Below are 21,493 nucleotides of genomic sequence, written 5' to 3' on the forward strand. Positions count from 1 at the left end.
CACAGCACCATTTCCACCTTTTTCTGCTTATGTGGTGCTGAGAAATCGAACCCAGGGCCTCATGCATGCAGGGCAAGCACTCTACCACTGAGCCACCTTCCCAGCCCCGTATTGTTTGTTTTGATTTTAATTAATTTAATTTTATGTCAAAGTTACTTACTTAAGTTAATGAGTGCATTTCTTGTCACACATTGACCTCTTCCCTCTTTTTTTCCCACTTTCCCTACACCGCAACTCCCTTCCGCCAAAGTTGTAAAGTTCATTTCCACCTTATTGTCTTGTGAGTATTACTGTTGCACTGGTTCAACCTTTGTCCTTTGTCTCACCATTTTGTTTTTTCCTTTCCCTTTCCCAAATCAGATATACTTATATTCAAGCCACAGGGTGCCAAAATTATATAGTGTGACAACAGAAGTTTAATCAAAGGTGAAAAAAAAAAAAAGAAAGAAAAAAATAACTTCACACAGTCTATGAAAAACAACAAAGGCCAGGCACCAAAGGCTCATGCCTATAATCCTAGCTACTCAGGAAACTGAGATATGAGTATTGCAGTTCAAAGCCAGCCGGTTCAGGAAAGTCTGGGAGACTCTTATCTCCAATTAAACACCAGAAAACCAGAAGTGGTGCTGGGGCTCAAGTGGTAGATGCCGGCCTTGAGCTGAAGAGCTCAGGGACAGTGCCCAGGCCCAGAGTTCAAGCCCCAGGAGCAACAACAACAACAACAAAATCCTCATTTCCATATTTTAGAGCATCATCTTATATGGTCATATGGTTTTGATTTGGGTTTATTTTATTATTTGTGTCAATCATACTTCATGCTCTTGCTTTGAATTTACTCTTGACTACTATTTTGTCACTTAAGCCACACCTCCACTTCTAGTTCTTTGCTGATTAACTGGAGCTTCCCATGGATCTTTCTTCCTGGACTATATTCAAACCTCCATCCTCTAAAAAAAATTATAGGAATGTTCATCTAGAAATTTCCTTTTAAATAAAATATTCTGTCTTTCCTCTTTCCAATGTCAAGAGGATCTCTGATATTCTAGACTCCTAGAGGCAAAAGGTACAGACATACAATTCCATTGACAAGAGATAGGAATAGCAGATTTGGAATTCTCAGTCATAAGATGGGTTGATGCTAAAAAGGGGGGAATTTATTTCTTTTATTCAACTATAATTTCGATCAATCCAAACTTGAAAAAAAAATTATGGCCACTGATAAGCAAAAGAAAATAAGGTTAATAATACCATTCAGGATAATACTTTGTTTTTCTATTAATAGAAATTACTTAAAACAAAATATGGGACATGAATATTGCATTGCAAATTACACTTACGGTGGTCCAACTGACTTGTCGACCCAGGTCTGTGAAATAGAGGGTGACAATTGAGGCTGATGCAACCCTTTGAATGGAAGTGCAGTCCTTCAGAAAAGGTCCACCTAACCCATAAACAACAAGAAAATCATATTTAAATATAATTATAAAGATTTTTTTTTGGTCAGTCATGGGGCTTGAACTCTGGGACTGAGTGTTGTCCCTCAGTGCTTCAGCTCAAGGCTAGCACTCTACCACTTGAGCTACAATGCCCTTTTGGTTTTCTGATGGTTTATTGGATATAAGAGCTTCACGGACTTTCCTGCCCTGGCTGGCTTTGAACCACGACCTCAGATCTCAGCCTCCTGAATAGCTAGGATTACAGGCATGAGCCACCGGTGCCCGGCAGTGATAAAGAATTTCTTCATGTAATTTTATATAGAAATTATGTCTTCAAATTAAAATCAAAGATGAGCAATTCTATTCTGTAAAATATTTGTAGCTTTTTTTCAAAAGCACAAAACTTTCTTAGTTGAATTTAATCAAAGCTAACCAAAGTATATTTCACCACTAGCTACATTTATTTTATTTACAAGTTAGCTAAAATTTATTTATGATTTATGATTTATTTATTTATGATTCAAATTTATCATCCTTCGTGATACCTGCCCTTAATTCAGGGCTTCTGAATAGGATAGGCTATCACTTTGTAAATTAAGGCATGTTATATGGCTTTTAAAAAGTTATTATCCAGGGGCTGGGAAGGTGGCTCAGTGGTAGAGCGCTTGCCTTGCATGCCTGAGGCCCTGGGTTCGATTCCTCAGCACCACATAAGCAAAAAAGAAAAAAGCCGGAAGTGGCCCTGTAGCTCAAGTGGTAGAGTGCTAGCCTTGAGCTGAACTGCTGAGGGACAGCGCCCAGGCCCAGAGTTCAAGCCCCACGACCGGACCCCAAAAAAAAAAAAAAGTTATTATCCAGTTAGATGTAATTCAATTAAGTAAGATTTTAAAAGTCTATATGTACAGTCAGTAAGAGAAGAATCCAGAGTACTACTGTTGATACATGTCCAAGATGAAGGTGGTTTCTGGTATAAAGAAGAGCCTCTACTGAGTGAACTCACTCAAGGAAATTGGACACACAAATATGGACAGCAAACAAACACAAACTAAAGCTGAAAACAAAACACCGGACATCAAACAGCTAGAATGTGGCTGGAAAGGAGCATTACTTAAGGATTTTCAGGTGAGAATTCAGTTCAACCAAAATTTTGTTCCCAAATTTTTCATCTCCTGTGCAGAAAATCCAACAGTTAACGTGAATTCAATGAAACTTGAACACCTAAAATGTCATCATCTTTTATAGAGAAATAGAAAGTTGATGCAATATTGATCAAAGTAAATAATTTGATATACAAATGTTTAACAATACAGTGAAAAATCACGTATTAAACGTTATTGAGAAAATATTAGTAAGATTAAAAATATGATGGCTTAATACTTAATGAAAGTGTGCTGCAACTGTTTCCAACACATACTGACCTCCACCATAAGGAAGGAATTCATTTATACTATTCTGCCATGTTTGTCAATATTAAGAAAAAGAGCATTGACTTTATATGTGGTTTCACACACATACATATGTGTGTATACATATATGTATATATGTAACTGTACACACAATAACATATTAATACAGACAACATTCAGACATACCAATAACTATTCCATACTAGGCACATAAATCTGCCACCCTGATTTTACCACTTAAGTCTCCCAAGACTATGTTCTTTTCTGAAGGAAAATGTTCTCTTTCTAGATCATGTTTCAGCTAATTAAAGATCCCAAATTTCCTGCCCAAATTAAGCCACGTATAAGTTGTTTCGTCCCTAGGATGAGTTAGGTATTGGGTTGTATATCCTAAGCCCAGAATATTGTCAGGGCTGAAGAAGTTAAAGATTTTATGTATTGGCTACAACCAGTGATCAGAGATAAAGGGCAATTCAATCCATGTTTTTTGCATTTTCTAGTCACAATTAGAAATTCAGCACACTCAATTCCGGGTCATTGTGAAACGTTTGCTAAGATAAGATAGGAATAAGATATATTTTTGTTTTATTTACAAGTTTTATGACAGATCATTGTAATAAAGGCTCTAATTCTTCACTGTCTCTCTATTCTTCTCATCACAGCATGGATTGTAGTTCCCCCGATTAACATCACCATCTACCCGCCCAACCTTTATCTGTGCAATAGCACATCAGTTTGCTGGGACTAACAAAATATGGGTCAAATAATAAATATGGATCAATTAATAATTTTTTTCAGTTTCAAAGTTGGATCTCAAAAATTATTGAGTGATTTTTTCTCACTGTACATCCAAACTTTACCTATACAAACTCTGTTATGCCAAAGGAGGACAGACCATATAGCACATGCACATTAAAAAAAAATCTGTTATTATTATACCATAACCTATACAATAATTATTAGCCATTAAAATAGAAAAGTGATCCTAGATTAAAGAAATGTCTCATTGAAAATTGGTTCTTACCACATTCTAGCTGTAGGCCAATCCGAGAAGGATACCACTTTGGACCTATTAAATAAAAATGAAAATACTATCAATAAAATGATAACATACATCAAAACTAGGTCAGTTCTCATCAAAAGATTTACAAAATATTGGGAAATAAATACTATGACTATTCAGTACTAACATGGAAATAATGTGATTACTTCTGATGAGTGGGAATTTTTCACTTGTAGATGTACACCAAATCTTGTGGCCTTTGAAACAACCAGTCTCCTTCATTTAAGTTATTCTTTAATTAAACTTTTCACACATTTACTTGTAACTTGAGTATGTGATCTCATTTGAAATTTATCGAATATTTATCGAATGAGCTCTTCTCTTATAAGACAGTCTATCATGTTGCCATGTAATACTGATTTATTGAGTTATACATGCATTGATAGTAGCAAAAATGTCACTTTAACGCATTCTATTTAATCTGACATTAGATTTAGTAGAAAAGTACTTTCTATACAGGAAAACTCCAATATGTTATCATCTCATTCCATAGTGAAAGCTTGGTTATTAGTTAACATAGTATAAATTGTTTCTTTTAAAATAATTTATAGTGAATTGTCAATGGCTCATTTTATAATCTTAACTACCAACAACTCTGAGATATGAAGATTGAAGATTGAGATATCCCCAGCAGAGAAATACAAGAGAGAATTACCTCCAATTAACTGACAAAGGCCAGAACTGGCAGTGTAACTCAAGTTGTACTCCCCTAACCAGTGGAGTGAGAGTCTGAAGCCCTGAATTCAAGGACATGAAAAATGTAGTTCAAGAAGTTGCAACAAGCAAACCCTGGAGAAAGAGCTTTCTGCAATATCTGCCTTGATTAGTGATGCCTTGGAAAGGCATTTTTTTTTAATCTCAAAATGTCAAGGGATACCAACTCTGTGATACAAAGCAGGCAAGCATCCTGGGGATCAGTGTGAAAACAAGCAACTGGATTCACAGGCAGAGATCTAGTTGGGTAGGAAGGTGGAGTTCAAATTACAGGACAGAAGGAAGCTGAGAGCGAATGCATATTTGGAGATGCACTCCTAATGAGTAAGATGAGAGGGGACCAGCTGTGGAAATACAAGTAAATCAGAACATTGTGGACAGCATACATAGCATCATTCCAAGCCTTATACTTTAGCCTTCCAGCACAGATTACTTTGGCCTGATTCTTTTGAATGGAGATTGTGTGGAAAGCAGCTGTTACTCTGGAATTTTCTCTACCAAATACGCATGCATAAAGAGCTTGACAGACATATGGGATATTCAGCTGGGGCCCTCAGGCTGAGTGGTTGGGAACGGATCAAGGGTGGTTCCTCTATCTCTCATTTTGTCAGGCCTGCATACAGTAAAAGTGACTGGAACTCAGCCTGGCAAGAAAGGCAGAGCAATGTTCCCTCAGCAAATACAAACACACACACACACACACACACACACACACACACACACACACACACACACTCACACACACATTACATCTATAATCTATTTGGAGAGAGAAAAATGTCTTTCTCTCACACAAAGTAATATGAAAGAGACAAGACTGGAATTAAAGAACAGATGGTAGAGTTTTTTGTTTTTTGTTTTCATTTTACCCTCCTATTTCTATATTTTCATCATTAGATTATATAGATGTCCCAACACACACACATATACACACACACACACACACACACACACACCAAAACAAATTAATTTCATATAAACACTAAAGCCCAAACAAAATAGGCTTAACATAGAACATTCAATAGAACAGTCAATCCAGAAAGAGCCCATACAACATTTTGCAACACTGAATACATTTTAGGTCACTAAACAAGAAATAGAACAAGAAAGAACATGTTCAAAAACTCTGAAATGATACCCTGAAATTTATGAATTCATAGTATAATAAAATTGCAAGTCATTAGCAAGAGAAACTAAAAGTATATAACCAAACAGAAATCGAATGATATATTTTTAGATAAACAATAGGCATTAAATAAGCTAAAGAAGAAATCTGAAAATCCTGGTACTCACATGAAAATAATAATACAATTTACAGGAATTTTTTATTAAATTAATCTAAAATTTATTAAGTTAATCTAAAGAGAGTACCCACATTGAAAAAAATCAGTGAGAAGGAGGTAAACGTCTATATCCCAATTTCTTATGAATTAAATGCAGGAGAATCATGAGTCTGAGAAAAGTTAGCAAGACTTTACTTAAGTTTAATAAATGTCAATTGATGTTGATCTATTGGTAGAGCAATTGCCTTGAGCGCTTGAAGCTGTAGGTATAACCCCCAGCATCACAAAAATAAACAAACAAAAAGCAAAAGTAGAGAGGTCTCAAATTAAAAAATAAATAATGCATCTGAATGTTAGGAAAATAACATTGAGAGAAACCCAAAATTAGTTGATAGAAACAAAAAAAGATATGACATGAAAGAGGTGATATTGACTAAGATAAATTGTTATCATAAAGTGACGAATTGAAATCCCCTTGTATGAGAACTTAAAGATATTAATAAAAAGATGAAACAAAATCTTGGGCAAAAACTAATAAATTGATGATCATGAAAACATTATGAGTAATCAATAAAACAAAGTTGGTTTTAGAAAATGTGAACAAGAGCAACAAACTGAAATTATCATTCCAAAAAGGAGATCAAAATTAAATATAAGTTGTTATAGGACTACATCAACAATTCTTTCAAGGTTCACTATAAAAAGAAAGCTTTATAAGAATTGCTCATGGAAAAAAAATAATTCATTAGGTAAAGTTTTTGGTCAGGAGTTAAATTTTGTCTAGGATTATTTCTAAGCAAAATTTATGAATAGAATGGCATGCAAATTAGTGCAAATACTTTACCTTTTATCATCTTTAGAAAATATAACAGAAAATGTTCTTTTGGGCTATTTTTTTGTTTACTAATAAAACTGGCACTATTTACATAGGCATTAGTTACTTGGGGGTGTATCCTAGTGTAATTGGCTGAAAAATACCTTGATTGTTGTTTGTTTTTTACAGAGAGTGAAAATATAATGTTAAAAATAAAATGATATGCAGCAGAAAATGCTTTTAATTGATAATTTGGACAAATTAAGGATATTGAACAATTTATGAACCTCATGAGGATCTCTTTGTATTTGATAAACAGTAATTGAGTCCTTGTGAAGAATGTGAATGAGTTGTCCAGTTCTTTCCATTTCAATATTCTTCACAGAAGGCATCATTGTGATAGTACTTATGGTACCTTTTATGATGAAAGTGACAAAGAAAAACTAACCACACCCTAAGAAAATGAATTTGTCTATAAATTAGATGACTGAATGATGACAGTTATTCTTTTTTTGGAATGAGCTCGAAAAGCAGCCAGGAAAATGATAGATAAACAGTAGTGCATAAAGCCTAAAGGACATGCTACATTATTTGACTAATGAAGAAGCTTTTTGTCATTCAGAATGGATTCACATTGTGCCATTGGTTCACTGCTGATTTATGTACATTTGCAAGAGCATAAACAGTCTTCATACTCAACAATATATAGACAACTTTTCAAATCAATCAGATATTTTAACTATACAAATGCTGAGAAAATCTATAATAAATCACTAATCTAAGTTAAATTAATATCTAAATGGCCTAATTTAGATTAGCATTAGATTCCATGCTCAGTTTATCATCTTTCTTATATATCAAATTTTTCCCCCTAATTTTATTAGTTTTCTTTCCTAATATATCAGGTTTATTTTAAATTTAACCAATTAAAGGGAAAAAATAAATGAAATAAATAAGTGTGGGACAATATATGTTGCCACACATTTTCCTCAGTCACTTAATTATTTGATGATTTGCCTATATCTTCTAAAATATTTTGCTATTTCATTATTTTTCTTGTGCACATTAAAACTTTACACATTTTTGTAGAAAATACAGATTCAGCACTTGACATTTAAATAATGTATCCTATGTGTGTATTTCTTATTCTGTGAAGCCCCTGCTCATAGACTGACCAAATCAATGTTTATTATCTATGTATTTCCTATAGACAAAAATAGAAATATGCTTTGATGATATGCATTGTAGTTAATCCCCATGATGTGCCAACTGACAAAGTATTAAGATATGCCTAGCATGTTCACCACTGTTCACTATTTCATAAACTAAATATGAAACGACTAATTTGACCAGATAATGTTCCATGTGTCAATTATAATAGATATCTGGATTGACAGATAGCAGGACTGTTAACATCAAAGTGTATTTCGTAGAAAAGGAGAGCCAAAACAGAGCCATTATTAATAGTTAACATATAATCAGATGGAGGATCATAGAAAAGTGAGATGAAAAATATCGTGAGTAAGTTTAAGGTAAATGTTGTCTTTACATAATAGTAAATCAGAGTCCAAAGAATCTGGGGGCTAAACAAGCTCTCCTGTAGAAAGCAGTTTTAGTGTTCCAGTGAAATGTGCAAGTCTAGAGAATCACACCAAGTGTGTCATCATAGCCCACAGAGTTTGACTAGAGAGAAAAATTCAGGCAGCTTCATTAAGAAGACAGATTTGAGCACTTGCTGGTGTCCCCAGAACCCATATCAACAGACAGAGCCCCCAGAACAAAGGCACCAGAGTCACTGAGCGCTAGGATTCTACTCACCACCAGCAGGAACTGACAAGGAGCAGAAATCTTCATCTTGCTGACCAGAGACAGTCACAGAGTGGACCAAGGGAAAGGGATGAGTATCCCAAAGACATCCTCACTCCTTTTTACAGAGGAGCAGTGGGAAGATAGCTGCTCTCCCACCACAGAAGAACTTTATCTGATACTGACAAAGACTGGGCCAGAACAACTACATCTTAACACAGGCCTTGTGTTAAGACAATAGGAGCCATTCAACAGGTAAAAGTAAGTAGACCTTCAGGGCTCAGCTCTACCCCCCTGGAAAAGTTGTCCTTCCCAAGCAGAGAAAGCTCCGCCCAGGGCATGGCAACTTTCTTCACTGGGTAAACAAATCAAGAGGCTGCCCCACCCCTGTGTAGTATAGGCAGAAACTCCAGCTGCAGGAGGGTAAAAGTAAAATAATTGGAAACTGGATAGAATAAATCCTGAGAATGGCTCCAAACTGAGCTGTGTGAGTGTCTCAAAGCTACTGACTGCTGACAAGCCTCAACCCTACCTACAACCTAGCTCTCTCCAAGCTAGAGGAAACAGCCATTGCCCTCTTTTGTGATGTTCAAAGTAGATCACTCTCCCACATAACTAGCCAGGGAGGAGGGTTATTAAGTCTGGGGTAAGGCAGAGCTGCCTTTGCAAACAAACTGATTTAAGAAACTAATCAAACCACAAGAAAACCAAACACCACAAGCTAACCAGATACTCCACCAAGAGACTGGTTATGGGCACAGGGGAGACACAAGATCTCCCCCTAAAAAAATAGAAGAATTCTTTTTTCTACTTAATTTTTATTTATTTTTTTTCATTTTGTCCAGTTAGAATTTTTTTATTGTGAAAACACTGTACAGAAGGTTACAATTACATGGGCAAGGTACATTTCTTATCAAGCATTGTTGCCGCCTCCTTTGTTTCCCCTTCCCATCCCTTCCCATCTCCCATCTCCCCCCTTTTTCCCCTCCCCACCTAATTTTTATTTTTTTTAATAGTTTTCTTTTTTTTTTCCTCATTTTTATTTTAGGATTTTTAAAAATTCTCTTTTTACTCTTTTCTCTTTTGGTCCTTTTGGTATTTTGCTTTACTTAATTGCTGTTCTGTTTATCCCCAGATACATACCCGTCTTCGATGATTCAACTTTATCCTTCATTGTGGGCATACTTAATTCAGATATCTATTCTCCAATTCACAAACCCTCAGCCTTAATTAACTCCCTTAATTTCTTTACAATTATATAATATTTTAAAGGTTTCATTTTTAATTTTTTTATTTATTTTTCCTTTTTCCTTTTTCCTTATCTCTCTTTTCCTTTCCTTCTCTCCTTTTCTGCTCTCTGAACATAGGTCTTAGTTACCTTCCCTCTCTCCCTTTCCCTCCCTTCATTCTCTAATCTTATTTTCTCCTCACAATTCTCGCTAAACCTATTAATTTCTAGTTTGCTGACTCCTTTGATTTTCTTAGTCCATTGATCCCTAATTGATTGTTGTTGAACTAGATTATATCTGTGGAACTAGATTGTACAAGTACTCATTTTTACTGTGTCAAACAATCTGCGCAACTACAGGGCTCTAGTTGATGCTTGCCTAAGCCGAAGAAACACAAGTAAAAAGAAAGTCCAGGTATCTCAACTCCCATTCATGATAATTAGGCAACAGAGAAGTTAATTAATAATCCAGAGTAGAGCTCACAAAATGTTCTACAAATACTACTGGTAAAAATGCTGAATGAAAAGATTGAAAGCCTGCAAAGGGCTCTGTGTGAGCGTGATAGGGAAATGTATGAGCATGATTAATACAGGAACTTCACGAAACTGAGGAGGCTACCCAAGGATTAATAGAGGAATTGCTTATGACCAGATAAGATGATGCTAAGAGAAATGAACCCCAAAATACAAACACAAGTGGTTTTATCTTTCTTGCTGTCATTTTTAATATAGTTATAATGTAATATGTGAATTTTTTTGTTCCTTTTCTATGTTGTTTCCCCATAGTATAATTCCTATTGTCACTGTTTTTGATTCTGGTGTCCTGAATCTTGTACATACATTTTCCTAATTTGGGGAGAGGAAGGGAAATAACAAATTCTGAAACAAGGATACAGTTTGACCCATTGTAACAACCAACGAGATGTACAAGACACTATATTGTAAACAAACTTTAAAACTTCCATTTGATGGGGAGGAGTTGGTAGGTGGGGAGGGAAGGGTTGGTAGGGGAAAAACAAAGGAGGGGGTAACAATGGATAGGAAATGCAGTCATTACTTATGTAACTGTAAGCCTCTGTACAGAATCTTTATAATAAAAGAAAATAGTAAATCACTACCTACTGGGGCTAGGGGTGCAGAAAACATTGTAAATCCATACAGTCAAGTAAATTTAAATCTATAAAAATACTTTCATAAATTTAACAAGTCAAAAACTGTATGTAATAACAATTCTAGTTACTGAGGGATGATTGATGCCTTGCATTTCCATAGTCAAATAATTGTTTTTATAAATTATAGTCACATGAACATAACTTTCTAATATAGTCACATCAGTAATGACAAAATATCAAAATATCATTATGATGTGAAAAGTCAATATATTTAAATATAAGCATATTTTTTAAAAAAAGTATTAGAAATGTAAGTACATTAATATCCTACATACAAGGAATGAGGAATCCTATACTGTATCTACTCTATAAAGAAAATGGTAGGTTTCTACTGCATTCTACTGCAGAATTGTTGACAAAATGTAAAGACAGTAACAAAGATATGAAAATAGAAATCCTATGAAAGTCTGTCCTGTTAAGTTTATGTACCTTGGTGAAGTGTTTGTTACAATAGGTTGCCAAGCAACACTGGAAGGGGTACTGAAGGAAGTATGTTTCAAGAGCTGGTTTACTGTCTGAAAGTTTAACACATTTGCAGGAATGAAGGTTCAGATTCTTTCCTGAATGCCGAACACTAAAAATAATGAATTTATGCATCCTGTCTTTCTGTAAGGTTATTGAGATCTACTGTTTGAAACTGAACATCAAAGATTCTTCCGCCAACTAGTATTTTCTATACATGTATGGCTATGGTCTATGTGTAAATGTACTTCAGTGTTTTGATTGAAAATATGAAGGTTGCCAGGCACCGGTGGCTCACGCCTGTAATGCTAGGTACTCCAAAGGCTGAGACTGTGGCTCATCGTTCAAAGCCAGCCCCGGCAGCAAAGTCCTTGAGACTCTTATCTCCAATAAACCACCAGAAAACTGGAAGTGGCACTGTGGCTCAAGTGGTAGAGCGCTAGCCTTGAGCTAAAAGGCTGAAGGACAGTGCCCAGGCCCAAAGTTCAAGCCCTTTGACTGACCAAAAAAAAAAAAAAGGAAAGAAAAGAAAAGAAAATATGAGGTTGATAATGGTGGGATATTCTTAATAGTAGATCATGTATAAAGTATTTCCCAAGAGAAAAGACTGTTTTCATTAATGTTAGAAATTATTCCCTCACTTTATCCCAAGTAAACAAACACGGTGAACAAATGTAAAGACATAGCGTCTTGTACATCTCATTGTTGCAATTTAGGCGGGGGAGGGGGCGGTAGTGTAGTTGAGAAGGAGGAAGGGAAGGGATGGTAGGAGGAAAACAAAGGAGAAGGCAACAATGCTTGATAAGAAATGTACTCATTACCTTGCTCATGTAACTGTAACCGCTCTGTATAGTATTTTCACAATAAAAAAACTTATTAAAAGTAATAAAAGTAAAATAAAAGAAAAAATATAAAAACAGTGGTAGATACACACAGGTAATACAGATAATGAAAATAATGGAATAACCAGCGGGGGTCCGATATTCAGCAAGGCCCTGTGGCCCAGCCCGTTGGAGGGGGCAGGCATCAAGAGGTGAACCTCACAACTCCCAGGCCCTGGCCTTTGGAGGGGGAGGGGCATCGAGAGGCTGACCTCACAGCCCACAGGGTGTGCTGCTGGGGGGCCTGTGGTGCAGCCCAAAGGAGAGGGACATGCTGCCAAAGGGGCCAGATACGCCTCTGAAAGGCAGCAGGGCATGCTACTGATGGGGTGGGGCGACCAGCCCCACATAGTCAGCTGTCAAGAGGTGATTACACAGTGGGCAGCTTGGGGGAGGAGTAGGAATGGCAGTTGAAAGCCATTAGTCCTGTGGGAGTAGAGGTGAGAATGACAAAGGAGTAGAGGGGAGAGGTGGAAGTAGAGAGACAGAGTGAAGTGGAGAGTAGAGAGACGGTGGAGAGAGAGACAACAGGCAGAAAGCAGGCAACAGGCCACAAGCAGAGCAAGGCAGGCCTGGGGAGGGCAGGCAGGCCTCCTCAGGAGTCCATCTGGGAACTTCTCCAGAGGCCATTTGGGCCTTCCTCTTGAGAGGCCTGTGGAGCAGAGCAGGGCAGGCCTGTGGAGAGTGGAGAGGCCTGCAAAAAGGTGGAAAGGAAGAAAAGGAAAATCCTCCCCCTTTGGAGATTTGGAGCTTTGGGTTGGGGGTTTTCAGACTAATTGGGGGTTTGCAGACCAACTAATGAAGGTCAGAGCTGCCTTTTGGAGGATTGGAGGCTTGGTGGTTGAAGCTGCCCTTTTGCCCAGGACAAGGTAGTCGCAGGCCCCATTTCTGGTGTAGTGTTAATAAATTTGTTATCTTTAACCATGCCTCGATGGATTGTCTCACTCTTTTGAGGTCATAAATATACTTAATGTATAAAAATAAATTTTAGAACTAAAATGTCAAAGAAAATCAAAATATAAATTGTGAAAGAAAATCAAAATACATAATGGCTGAGAATAATATAGGACTTGTAAAATGTCAAAAGATACATTATTTTAAGAAATGCTCCAAATGATTATATATCATATGTGTGTGTGCAAAATGAATAATTGTATGAGCAAATTTTTCAAATTGTAACTAGTTCTAAATTACATCCAAAGAAGGTGTTGGCCAAATATCTTTAAATGAAGCATCCTTTAAAGAAAGTACAAGGGCTGGGTTGTAGAGTGCTTGCCTAGCATGCATGAAGCCCTGGGTTTGATATTCTCAGTACCACATAAACAGAAAAGGCCAGAAGTGGTACTGTGGCTCAAGTGGTAGAATGCTAGCTAGCTTTGAATACTGGGACAAAGCCCAGGCCCTGAGTTCAAGCCCCAGGACTGGCCAAATACAAAGGCAATAATGTGGACAATATTAGTCTGACAAGGATTTTGGTCTAGAGAACATTTTTTTTTCATCAAATGAAGTAAGATGTCCATTTTGAGAATGAAGAAATAACTAACTGCATAATATTTTAAAAAACTGTCATAAATATTAACTCTGTATTAACTGTATAATATTTAAAAACATATTAACAAATTTATATAATACTAAAGAGCATCTGTATAATTTCAACATATAACATGTAACATTAGTAACCATTATAAAAACATAATATTCAGAAATGAGTCATACAAAAAGCAGTAGTTTTGTTAAATGTCAAGTTCTTTGAACACCTACTTTAAGATAATAAAATTAAAAACTTAAAAATGGGCATTATATTTGGATTCTATTTAAAAACCTTGGAACATTTAGAAAGAATGTGGAAATATAAAAATACTAGATTATAAAAAAAGCATTTTACTTGAATAATTTTATTAGTAATGTTTTATACTTCCATCAAGTTAATATATTTTCTTAAGAAACATTTCCTCAATGAGTTTCTCTACTTTCTTATTTTGGTATTTAAAGTTGTATACAACACTTTCCTTTCTAGCCAAGCAAAAATGCTGTCATAATGAAAAGTGTTTAGTTGAACAAAATAAAATAAAGTAACCACAGGTATTACCTATAAATTAGGATATTATATAAATGATTTTTTGAGGTAAAAGAAATAAAAATTATATATTTTTAAATGAGTTATAATGTACTACCAAAATTTATTCCTTTGTGTGATGTACTAAAAAAAAAGGTTGTTGCTATATTATTGTGAATTAGTTATTTTATTTATTAGAAATTATTCATTCAGCACAGTATACTTCACTAGAACAAAACAAACCATTTCATTCCCTGTGAATGTTTCTTTGCAGTCTTCTGAATGCCACATGTGTACTTAAGTAACCAGCCCAAAATGAAACAAAGAATGTCAGTAAGATATCTACTGTTGTAGTATTAGATACATGATCGTGTTTTATGAATTCTAAAAACAGGAATCTGTTTCTTCTCTCATCTTCAACATGAACTCAAGACATTTATTTCAAATCTGCATCAATAAAACACTTAGAATTTTGCTGACCTTAAGAGAGTATGTTTCTGCTAGGAAGTTTGCTATTATAAAGTACTCAAGTAAGAAAGGAAGGGTGCTATCAGACTGTATAATCTGCAACAGCTAAACCAGGATTCTGGGGCCAATAAAAGACTTGGTTCTGAGAAAAATTTAAACCTGTAAAACAAATTTTCAAGATTCAAAATAAAAAGAGGACAACAAGATAAGATAAACAAGCCTCTACTTCAATAGGATGGAAGGCATGACATAAAATTTATGTAGGAAATTAAAAGACATAGATCACAAACAAACAAAAAATGCTTCATTATCTTGTCTGAACTTTATAACCAATTTATTTAATGACTCACTGGAGTCTAAAGAAGCACCAGAATTGGACACCAGACCTAAGGTTAATAGAGTATGGACACAACAGTTAATCATGATATTTCTTCATCTGTTATCTGAGTTTGTCACAGTATCAATTAACATAATAACACTTGTCCAAAGGTCAAAAACACCAAATTCCACTAAATGTTTTCTGAACTTTCTTGTTTTAATGAAAAATGCCTTTGCATGGGGATTCATGGCTACAATTCCAGATGCTTTGTATTGTCTTCAAGCATTTAAAAAATATTATTCATAAAAATCTACTCAATCAAATATCAGAAAATGCACAAGAATCCCTGCTTCTTACTAAATATTCCTCAAAATCATTTGTTTTGCAATTTTCCTGTGAAATGTATGCCATTGGTATTTACCATATAATCCAGTTGATTTTTATTGCCATATCACAAATTATCTTATTACCTGCATTCATGATGAATAGTCTTCAGACCAGCCTTTTTGTCAATAATTTTATACCATTGTTAGGATTTTCATATCATTTTAATTTCCTGTCCTTTTGATATTAGGTCTACTCAAATCCTCAGACCTTCTATTATCACTTTCCTAGAGTCTTATAGTAATAAAGGTACCAAACACACAATTCCAACATAATCATTTTCTCCATCCTGCCTACTCATGCAAATAATTCTCTCAACTATTTTTTATCTAGAAAAATCTCCTAACATTTTCACAGCAATAAATTCCTTAATTTTTCTCTATTTCATTCATTGTACACTACTTTTTCCACACAATTTTCATATTACTTTTTAGGATCCTTACATAGAACACTTTATAGCAAACAGGCCTATTTACCTATACTACTACACCATCATTCCACTAAATGATGACCTCAAACCCTTCTTATATGTAGTCTCCTTGCTGAATTAAGGAATGACATATTTACTCAAAAAATTATCTGATATAGCACATTGACCAGATGCTTGTATTACCATCTAAAATTATTTTGTATATTGATTTCGGATATTTAGCATCCATTTTCTTTTAAAATTGTATAATTTTATGAGAACAGATGCTTAAGATCATTTTGGTTACAAAATGTATGCAGTGACTATAAGATTGCTGAATAGAAGCTGGGTGCTCATGGCTCATGACTGTAATCCTAGCTACTTAGGAGGCTGAGATCTGAGGATCACAGTTCAAAGCCAGCTCAGGCACAAAAGTCTGTGAAACTCTTATCTCCAATAAACCACCAGAAAACTGGAAGTGGTGCTGTGGCTCAAATGGTAGAGAGCTCACCTTGAGTTGAAGAGCCCAGGGACAGTGCCTAGGCCCAGAATTCAAGTCTCATTACAAAAAAAAAAAAAAAAAAAGATTGCTCAATAGAAAATAATAAATAATTTTATGAAAGTAAAATAAGAATGTGAGCTTTTTCTGGAGAATTGACAGAAACAATACATTATATTTTTAATTAACTGTGAAATCATTCTTTATAATAACCCATTTTCTTGTCTGAAGACTGAGTGCTTTATTAAGCTACATGATCATCAGTGTGTGTGGTATTTTCTGGGTTTACATCCTTATACTACAATCTGTGTCCTGTCATTTTAAGAATATCTTTCAACACTTGGGAAACGGTCCTTGAAAGGGGTGGAGTAGGGTCAAGACGAGATATTAGACAAATGAAGAGGAGAAGAATGCAGTCAAGAATTTAATGTATATTCTACAAAATAAAGAAGTGAGGGAAGAGATGGCTTGGAAGGGATGCATGAGAACATTGACAGAAATGTCATTGATCCAGATGCATTGTATTCATAAAGTTCTTTGTCAAATAGAAACTTCCTTAGAGAACTAATTAAAGCTAATGAGAGCCCTTATCAATGTTTGTTCACTCACCAATTAAGCAAAATGAAAGCAAATACAAATCAGCAGTATAATAGTGATATCTATAAGTATTTTGCGATGATGATGAAGATAGATTGATCACAGATAGGATAGATTGAATAAACTGAAATTACTTGTTTAGTGTTAGAAACTCTGTCCTTAAACAAAGTAATTCAATGAATAACACTTTACCCCACTTTCCCATTGGAAAGTTTGAGTTTTTATGTGAGTTTTAAAATAGACTGAAGAGGGTAACATCACATCCATTAGTTTGCAACCACACACACACTTATAGTAAGAATTGAAAATAGTGTTGCCTATTTCAAGTGTACTTTCAAGCACAGCTCTTACCTAAAATGTAATGTCTGAGAGGCTTTGAATACATCTATCTAGCAAATGCATAATGCAACCATAATTCTCAACATAGAACAAATGGTAAGATAATGCAAAGGAAAAGGAATTTTGATCTTAAAAATGTGTCTAAGGGTCTTTGATATTTTGTCATTTGTTTTAAATTATAAAATTATAATTTCTATTATTGCAAACATCAGAGCAAGGTGAGATGGACTTTTTTTTTTTCATTGTGAAAATACCATACAGAAGGCTTACAATTACAAGAGCAAGGTAATGAGTACATTTCTCATCAAGCATTGTTGCTTCCTCCTTTGTTTCCCCTTCCCATCCCTTCTGTTGTAAAGGTCATTTTTTGACATAACGTCTTGTACATCTCATTGTTGCAATGGGTCCATTTATATCCCTATTTAAACAATTTTTTCCCTTTCCCTCCACAAATTATACCAACATCAAATACAGTGAAAACAAGGGTTATACCGTGGGGGAGGGACATACAAAGCGACAAAGAAATCATCTTATAAATATGTTAGAAACAATAGCAAGAAAGAAAAAAAAATTGAGTCCCTATCCTGGGGTTCATTTCACCTAATACCAACTTATCTGACCATTTCTGCTTGTCTCAGACATATACTAGTTATGTGAAGTAAGCGAGGCCCAAAGAAACATAGGTCCCATGGTTTGCCTTATTTCCCTTTTTTTTTTGTTGGCCATGGGGGCTGAACTCTGGGCTTGAGTGCTGTTCCTCCTCTTTCACTCAAGGCTAGCACCCTACCACTTGAGCCACAGCGCCATTTCTGGCTTTTTCTGCGTATGTGGTGCTGAGGATTCGAACCCAGGGCCTAATACATGCAAGACAAGCACTCTACCATTGAGCCAACTTCCCAGCCTGAGACAGACTTCTTAATTCAGTGATATGGGAACTGAATTTATTCATCCTAAATTAAGTGAAACTAAGATTTGTAAGTCACAAGAAGATCTCAGTTATGGTCATCTTCAAAACAGCTAAACTGTGTGCATGTCCCATTTAGAGAGGAAAAATGAAATTCAACAATAAGCACAGATTTCTGAAAATTCCTTCTGGAGATTAGGAAGAAACATTTATTTGCCTTCCCACAATTTTAGGGTGGGAAATAAATACTGGTAGGTTTAATTTTAATATGACTGGGTTAAGGTATGTGTGTGTGTGTGTGTGTAGTAGGTGTGTGTGATGTTTCTGGAAGAACTTAGCATTTGGTAAAGAAAATAAAATTCTTCGAGATGGGCAGGAACAGTCAAACCTGCCGAGGACCTACACAGAGCACAAAGGCAGAGGAAGGTCATAAGTCACTGCTTGAGACAGAACATCTGTTATCTCCTGGCCTCAAAAGTGACAGTTGTAATTCTTCAACTTTAGACCTGAAGTTGGCCTTATGGCGCTGTCTTGAATGTTTGTGGAACTTTGGATATTTTGAAAGTGAATAACTAACCAGCTTTTCTGAGTCTGCACCTTGCAGATGGTAGCAGTTTTGAACTTCCATAAACAGAATACCAATAATAGGCCTCTTCATATACGTATCACTCTATATAATTAATTAGTAGTGCTTCTCTGGAAGATTATGACTAATCAACACTTTCTGCAATCTTATAAACTGTCAGTGACCTTTTCTGACACTATCCTGGGGAGAATATGAAGAAGAAAACCACTCCTGAAATTTTCTCACATAGCCAACAGGAATTTGTAATTTGATTCATGGGCATTGAAGTACTATCTAACTGTAGAAATTACAGAATGAGTAACATTGTAGATAATGTAAATTGGTTAAAATAATTAAAATACTAATTAAAAGTCATAGGTATAAGAAACACCATTAAATCTAAAATAACTATTGATATAATCAAAAAGAATTAATATAAATATGGCTTGAACTTGCTAATGCATATTTTCCATAGATTCATCTATAAATCAATTGTAAAAAATCAAAGAATCTGGGAGCTTGTGGCTCATACATGTAATCCTCTGGAGGCTGAGATCTTGAAGATCATGATTTGAATCCTAGGTAGGAAAAGCCATGAAACATGTATCTCAAATTAACTACCAAAAAAACTGAAAGTGGAGCTGTGACTCAAGTTGTAGAGAGCTACTCTTGAGTAAAAGAGCCCAGTGACAGCCCCCAGGCCCTGAGTTCAAGACCTATGACTGACAAAAAAATTACTTATTATTTTCCATGAATTCTGTTGTATATATTGTTTGATAGCATCATGAAAAGTTCAGGGATTATCATTTCCTATATGATAACTGGTCTATAATTCCAGAAAGAACAATACAAAGAAACAATGCAAGGGAAGGACAAGGAAATTACTTTCAAACACACAAAGGGTATAAAGTTGATCAGAATAGTTGAAATCAATGTAAAACTTTGCCAAAAAAAATATTAGGGGGATATAAGCAGTACTAAGCTTTGACATTTTAGTGGAGAATAAGGACAAAGTTAAGATCAGAAGGATTTGTTATATGCACCGCAGAATGAAGAATGTTCTTAGATCACCTGAGAACATGTATTTCTCTTATGTCGCAACAAAAAAAAAAACAGAAAAAAATGATAAATGCAATGAACTAAGGAAGTGAAATTTTTAATATACTCTGCTAGGGACTCAAAAAATAGCTAACATTCTTTAATAGCTTATTCAGACAAGAAATTTTGAGCCATACCAACAATTTTAGCCACATAAAGAATATAAAGATTGCTGTAGGTTTTTCATATTCTGTCTTTTATAGCAGTCATGGAAACATTTTATGAAAGCTATAGAAGCTGCGAAGTATCCTAGGAAATTTCTTGGAATTTTGAAAAGCTTAGTATGACATTTTAACCAATAAATGGCACTGTGATCAGTTTTTGCAATAATACACATACATTTATATTTGTGATAAGTTAACAAACCTGTCAGTGTTCAATGAAGAAATATGAACAAATGTACCCACTGGAGACAAATTTAATTTTAAACCTCCTTATCATCCATCAGACATGTCCATTAATTAGTCCCTTTCTCAAGGAAATTGAAGGAAGTATTTATAGAATTTTCACAAGTCACTGGGCTCTGGTGGTGTATAATTGTAGCTACTCAGGAGGTTGAGATCTGAAGATTGCATTTCAAAGCCACCCAATGCAGCAATGTCCTTTCTTAAAATTCCCCATTTGTATGTACATCCTACAATGTAAACTACTGGTGCAGTATAATGTCCCAAGCTATAATTGGGACCTCATTGTACATTTCCAGACTATTTGTTATGTTTATATATTGGTACATACTTAATATCACTGAATGCTCATATTAGTGTTGAATATCCTGTTTACTTATGTGATATATGATTGTTGGCAAAAATATTAAGAGGCATACTGCTAGGAAGTACTGATCATTTTACCTGTCAAGGTTCTAGTAATAAAACTCATAACTAATAATAATTCTTGTACTGCACTCAGTGAGATCTTGTTTATAAATGTTTTATTTTCTCATTACACTGAAACCTTATAGCTATCTGTTGCTGTACAATATCAAGTGTCATACCATTGCATAATACCTCATAACATTCATAACAAGTTTCATTTATCTTTCATAACATTACTGATGCTTCCCAGGCTTGTTATGATTAAATAATATTTTATAATCCCTAAGCTTCTACCAAGTGGGTGAACAATATTTGCAGTTTAACAAGTATTTAGATCATCATTGCACCGTGTGGAAAGGGGATAGTTTATATATTTGAGGATGTTATAAAATGGCATTTACAATTCAGTAAAAGATAGATTCATACATACATACATACATACATACATACATACATACATACATAGAAAACCAGTCATCTATACTCTCAAAAGAATTATTGCAGATAAGAACAAAGTAACTCACAAAGCATGTAAACATCAGTAACATCGCCTCAAGCTTAAATAAATGTTTTTCTTTAAATTTTTGCTTGTGAATTTCAAATATAATTGCATTTTAAGCAGAGTTATGAGTTCTAGTAGTAAAGAGTAACACAAAGGAAAAAAAAGTAAGAGGTAAAGCTTGCTGAAGAAAGACTGTTTCTTAATCATTTTATATTATACTCCGTAAGAGGTTTTAATTTTAGAGGTTTTAATTTTTTGAGCTCTATTTATATTCTG

The 21,493-nt window shown here is 34.9% G+C and overlaps 1 protein-coding gene across 1 annotated transcript in view; it reads right to left on the minus strand.

The window, feature by feature from the left end:
* Tecrl (trans-2,3-enoyl-CoA reductase like) overlaps nucleotides 1-21,493 on the minus strand; it is a 71,012-nt gene that overhangs the window by 29,977 nt on the left and 19,542 nt on the right. The window contains exons 3-4 of the mRNA XM_042678329.1: nucleotides 3,867-3,911; nucleotides 1,338-1,441 (exon numbers count right to left, since the gene is read on the minus strand). Coding sequence (XP_042534263.1) covers nucleotides 1,338-1,441; nucleotides 3,867-3,911 — 149 coding nt within the window. The remainder of the gene's footprint in view (nucleotides 1-1,337; nucleotides 1,442-3,866; nucleotides 3,912-21,493) is intronic.

The sequence above is a fragment of the Dipodomys spectabilis genome, unplaced genomic scaffold (assembly GCF_019054845.1).
Source record: "Dipodomys spectabilis isolate Male_0828 unplaced genomic scaffold, ASM1905484v1 ptg000043l, whole genome shotgun sequence".
Classification (NCBI taxonomy): domain Eukaryota; kingdom Metazoa; phylum Chordata; class Mammalia; order Rodentia; family Heteromyidae; genus Dipodomys; species Dipodomys spectabilis.